The sequence below is a fragment of the Athene cunicularia genome (assembly GCF_003259725.1).
Source record: "Athene cunicularia isolate RWA chromosome 2 unlocalized genomic scaffold, athCun1 chr2_part1, whole genome shotgun sequence".
NCBI classification, from domain to species: domain Eukaryota; kingdom Metazoa; phylum Chordata; class Aves; order Strigiformes; family Strigidae; genus Athene; species Athene cunicularia.
Genome location: NW_020799095.1, coordinates 134,929,876 through 134,935,746, shown reverse-complemented (window position 1 = coordinate 134,935,746; position 5,871 = coordinate 134,929,876). Strand labels below are relative to the sequence as shown.

At 36.6% G+C, this 5,871-nt stretch overlaps 1 protein-coding gene across 1 annotated transcript; it reads right to left on the bottom strand.

Moving 5' to 3' along the window:
• Nucleotides 1–465: 465 nt before the first annotated feature.
• ENY2 (ENY2, transcription and export complex 2 subunit) lies at nucleotides 466–5,865 on the bottom strand. The gene is made up of 4 exons (XM_026842952.1): nucleotides 5,564–5,865; nucleotides 3,605–3,675; nucleotides 1,621–1,695; nucleotides 466–727 (listed from the first exon to the last, which is right to left on the bottom strand). Exons 1-4 carry the CDS (start codon nucleotides 5,629–5,631, stop codon nucleotides 651–653), a joined length of 291 nt encoding a protein of 96 aa, XP_026698753.1. The 5' UTR covers nucleotides 5,632–5,865; the 3' UTR covers nucleotides 466–650.
• Between the last annotated feature and the right edge of the window lie 6 nt (nucleotides 5,866–5,871).

Sequence of the window (5,871 nt, the reverse complement as noted above, 5' to 3'; positions counted from 1 at the left end):
AGTAATACAGGCAAAGCTAGAAAGCAGTAGCTGTCTTGGATCAGAATAGTGACTCTTTTTAATTAAAGTAAATGCGAAGAGAGAATTACTCATGAAAGACAGGACTGCTTTTTTTCTGTTTGAAGAATGCAAAGTCTTATAAATTACTGAGTCAATATTTGCAACCCAAGTCAGAGACTTCAAACCACTCACTCTAGAAAAGAAGTATAGAGAGGAGTGCCACCAACAGTTTCATGTAGTCTTAACTTTTTCATGCTGTCCAGCTACTTACTCAGATAGTATATCATATCCTATTTTCCACAAATCTTTTTACCCCTTCTGCTTTTCTCGTTAACATACTTGTTAATCATGCTTCTTTTTGGAAAATCTGAGCAGATTTGCACAACAATATAAAACTATGTATTATTAAAAACTGGCATAGGTGATACCACATTACAGTACACTTACAGAGAAAAGCCTTAGAACCACAAGTCCACAAATTTTTTTATTAAAATAACACCAAGTTTAAGAAATCAATGCAGGGCAAAGAAACTTCAACTCATCATACAAAAAAAAAAAAAAATGTTTTTCCGTCCTTAATGTAAACTGCATTCAAATCCTGACATGATTGAGATAATACAGAAACACTGTATCCCATATGAATGACAAAGTTAAAGACTGGCATGCTGGGCAAGGAAGGTTCTTATTCTTTGCAAGAGCTCTTTCTTTACACTGTCTGGTACCAAGGCTGAAACAGAAATAAGAAGCAAGAAGTAAAAAAGACAAAATGGAAAATATGCTAATATCAGCCTTTTACAACTTGTTTCTTTGTTCTTACAGTTAATACCTACAGTAACTGAAGCTAATTGATTTTCATATTGCACATCTATATTTTTCCCATCTACAATTGGCTGAAATTGAAGTCTATTGAGAACACTTGTTACTGGTAGGTTTTTGCCTAGCCATACTCAAGAAAAGTTTGAGGGAAAGGACTGTTCAACAGTAAACAGGATATAATCACCAGAAACTAGTTTGATTATCCTACCTTTTTTCTTCACAAATTTAAGACAAAAAAATAATCTCAGCTATGACCTCAGAGCAAGGGTCTTCAGCAGGTTATATTCAAGGCCTGTTTTTATTTAAGACCTAATGATTTTTCTCCCACTAGCATCAAAGCCTATTAGAGAGGCCAAAAAGAACTGTATAAAGAAGATTGCAGTACTTCCTTAAGATATTCAATTTTTCTGTATCTGTATGCTATGTCCTTTTTTCTTCCCACTTCCCATTACACTAGTACCATTAGTTCTGATCTTCCATCTTAAAAAGAACTGGAATTTTACAACATGTCTGCTGTGTACCCCACGTTTCTTGGGATCATTACGTTAATTATAAAAATGAATACAGACTCATGACTAAATAATGTAACCTGCAAAAGTAGTCTACACACAGAGCTCATTACAGATTTTGAATGGCTGTTACACAATACAAATTTACGTTTAATTTCTAGTTAATATCAAGATATTAATATTTTTCCTTGAATCCAACACAGGCAAGTTCATGATACTGCTTTCAAAATATTAATGAAATACAGAGAGGTATGTTTATTGATGTACTACCACACCCATGCTTGCATTTTCTTACCTCTGCCTTTGGGAGTGATTTCTGCCACCAAATCATCAACAGTAACATGCTCTAATCCTTTTTCTTTAATGACATCTGGGGAAGACCAAGACCAGTATTTTAAGTCTTTTAATCCATTCATTAGAAGACAAAACTTGTGCCAATGATTAAGAGACAAAACCTGCATGCATAGGTCATCAAAGAATATCAAGTACCATGTGACCTAAATGTAGGTTATTAATTTAGTACCTACTGCACTGTACAGTGGATTTAGTCTCTCATTCATACCATAGGTTTAAGGATAGGAACTCATCACTACTGATGCATCTTGATCAGCTCGTATATTAAAGCCAAACGTTGCAAAGTTTAAGCTTATCTGAGCATTACTAGATGTGCATATTACTAGACTGTTGCAGCAGTTCCCAAGTTGGTCCTCTTTATCTCTTCAAACACATTGTTTACATAATAGTGAGAAAGAGATGCAATTGGAAAAAGACTTTGGAACACACAAGGGAGAGCGCAGAGACAGTAAATACTACTCTTCCTAACTGGTTTAAACATCTTTCTATAGATCTCAGCAAAGTAAAAAAGCATATCTGAAAGATAGATATGCACAAAATAAAAGCTATGATTAAGATACACTGTATGATTAATACATACCAGTATTTAAACAATCGTTTATTTAGAGTGTCTTGAAGATTACTGAAAATGCAGAAGTCAATGCTGAGAAGAAACCTCAATTCAGTATCATAAACCTAAACTATTTTGTCTAAACATGAATGTTTTTAACCGCATGTCAGTACATAGGATGGACTGTCTCCAGGACATATGTTTTCTGAACTGATATCACATGAACTATTTGTAAACTCTTCTCCTTGGCTGAATTCCCTGTAGGAGACAATCCTGGATTGCTCAATTATTGGCCCTAATCCACAATGGCAAGAGGGTCTAGAACAAGCTACCAAAAACCTGCCACTCCCACCCCAACAAAACAACAACAACAAAACACCCCAAAATCCCTCTGTCCTTTCTTTTGGAGGTTATTAGGCCATTAACAGGGACAAATGAACCTCTATTTGCATTCTCAGCAGCTGCAGTTACAGTTCAAAGCACTAATGTAAATCAAATAATTCTACATAACTTTACTATAGCAGAATATAAAGTGTATAGTTGAGAAGGCAGATAAACATCCGTTTCACTATCTGTACTACTGAAATAGGTAATCTCTGGCAGTGGCATCAGGCAGCCAACTGCAAGCAGGCATTTCAGCCTTCTCTGCACATCCACCTATGAAAACAATTTAACACACTCAACCCTACAAAAAGAAAAACTTTGTGATGGAATATTGAGTTGCCAGGCACAACAGACCAAATTAGAATTAAAGCAAAAGCTCAAGTGATTTGTTATTCGCTGTAAGGAAATTTCATCAAGTGTTAATATTCCTAGATGCTTAAATACTATTTATAACAGTTATATACAGTCAGTAAATGGTAGTAATGCTAAATGCTTAACTCAAAACTAAATATTTCAGTATTTAGATGTTCATCTGCTTGTTTTCTCTCATCTAAGTGCATGATCTTATTTTCAAGAACCATATTCGGAAAGAGTACAAATGCACTTCTTTATCTCCTATATGTGGACAACAAAGTTCTCTTAAGTTTCTTAGTTGTGTACCACTGTATTTGCTCCATTTTTCCTTTATCTTGGTTTTTATTCTCCTGTGGTAAGAAAGCCATCTCAAAACAAAAAGATTTATCATAATTAGTATTTAGGGATTCAATTCCAGTATTTTTCTCAGAAGCTTATTAAGGTTCAGATCAGAGAAGAAGTTTCAAGATTATTTTGCTGAGATGACAAGATGCTTTCTTCCATGCAAAACCAATTACCCAGAGTACTTTCCTCTTGCCCAAGTCTCATTTAAATTGACTGTTAGGCAAGCTGAGACTTTTATTTGGCCAAAACCTCAGTTGATTACAAAGGATATTAGTTATTTGACTACTGTTACCTTTGCAATGTGCCTTCAACTGATCCTTCCAGCCGCATTCAATTAATTTGGCTCTCAGCAACTCCTTAAGGCTGTTAAGACAATATACAAACTTGTTAGAAAAACCAAACATTCCTGACAGTGCAAATATCTTCAGTGTAAAAGTTAAGCCTACAATTACTACTCACAGCAAAAGTCCCAGACCAGCAGCAGAAATGGCTGAACAGTATGTGAATCCTAACCTGAATGAGTACCAATTTCAGTTTACCATGTTAAGCTATGAGGAATTGGTGGCTCAGAAGCTAATTCACAATATTTCTTCAGGCAGCATTGATGCTGCAGCCACAGAAAAGAGGTAGAAGCCCTTGAATCACTTGAACTGCCAAAGTCTACTCTGTTAGCAAATGTATGGTAACTTTCAAAGTTAAAATATTTCACCTGAAACCAGGCCTTAAAAATAAATAAACAAACCCTTCCCCCCTCCTTTCTGAAAGGAGAACTCTGCTACACTGTCATCGACTGCAGGTTTCTCTCCCCAGGTACACTTTACCGCATGTTGGGTGAAGTCAAAGGGACCGTATATCTTATCTTCCTAAGTACGGTTAGCAATTATAAGCATAAGCAACAAAGAATCAGGCATTACGTGGAGAAGACAAACAACAAGCTGCCATAATAATACATCTACTCCATATATCAAAAGAAAATACTGAAAGCTAGCTAAGAAAGTGAAAATTAGTACTGCAAAACAGAAGAAGGGAAAATTAAAGTAAGATATGATAAAATAAGCTTTAGCATCTTTATCCTTTATTCCATCAGCTAGCAAGCCTACTTACCTTGTACCATCATAAATAACTCTAGCAAAATTCTGGTTTTATGAATGAAAGGATTGCAGCAAGAGACTGAACTGTGTAGGTCTAATCTCTTTTACCCAGTGAATTGTGAAGAGGGCAGATGAACTGGTAACAAAAAGCAGAGTAACAATACAGGTGACATTCACTGATTCTGGGTATTTCTTAGTTTAAGAAATATGAGCGCTCTCTCTGATCGTAGTACAGCTCTGATAAAGCTTGTTTATAATACAGCTTTTGGCATCTTGTCAAAACTCTTCTTACTCTTAAATTACAATAAAATAGGTCCCAATACCATTTCAAGAAATTGCTTGGTCAGCTGAAGCTCTGCAATCTCCAAGGGGACGGTCGCAACCAGGAAAGAAGTAGAGCACAGACACTATGTCAGTCTACAAAAGGTTTCCTAAGGTACAGGGCTGTGTTATGACCTAGGAGGAAGACTCCTTGTACAGGCCTTGAAAAATGAAGGAAATAGCTTTTGGTGCATGGTGTAACAAATACAGGGAAATGATGATAAGGAGAATGTCATATACACACTAGCGATACGTAAAAACAAAGCAAATAGAACATACTGAAGAGACAACAGAAGGCCAAAAACTAGCTGCCACATGACATTGCATAATGTACTTATTTGCCTTTATTGGGATCTCTACAATGACTTGCACAAGCACTGTTCTATGTGTTCCACTGTATATTTCTTTCCCTAACAGCAGAAGAGGGAGGAACACAAGAAAAACGTAAAAGCAAAAAAAGGAAAGTTTTGTCTCATTCTCTTTATCAGGAAATATGATTTAACTGTGACAAACTGCATTTAATGGAGATTTTTATATGAACCAAGAGCTTTCCAACTGAAAATACTGGAATAAAAACAACCTTTAGCATTCATAAGCCAACCACCCATCCTTTATTTTTCAAGCTTCTCAAGTGTAAAACTAAAATAACTGTTCAAAAGGCAAAAATAATGGGTTTGGGGTGTTATTTAATATATAGCTTCACGTGATGCACAAGACTTTCACATGCAGGGATTTAGACAATTAAAGAGTTAAATTTACTTAATCTTTACTTCTAGGTACAGTTCAGGTTTGGTAACATTTAAAGCCTCTTACTGGCAAGGAGCAGAAAGCCTACTTACCGTTCTCGCTCTCCTGTTTCTATTAGCTTTTGGTTAATGGTTGCTCTCATCTGGGCATCTTTATTCATTTTGGAAACCAAGGTTTCTCACAAACCTACACAGAGCAGAAGAGAGTTTTAACAACTACTGATGACACTGACACGACAAAAAGAAGTCACTTGTACAGAACTACACGCAGCGCCACGTCCATTTATTTACACACGGCGGCAGCCTGTGACCGGAGCGCCAGTGTGTGACCAGCTCAGGGGACGAGGGTGCACACCGAGCACCGGAACACGCCATGCCCCCGGCGGCACCGGGAGGCCCCT

Excerpts from the sequence above, each read along its gene's own strand:
- ENY2 (XM_026842952.1), bottom strand. The coding sequence starts at position 5,631 with ATGAATAAAGATGCCCAGATGAGAGCAACCATTAACCAAAAGCTAATA. Across the intron at positions 1,696-3,604 it reads GTTGAAGGCACATTGCAAAG|ATGTCATTAAAGAAAAAGGA; the intron begins GTAACAGTAGTC and ends GGTCTTCCCCAG. Across the intron at positions 728-1,620 it reads AATCACTCCCAAAGGCAGAG|CCTTGGTACCAGACAGTGTA; the intron begins GTAAGAAAATGC and ends TTTCTGTTTCAG.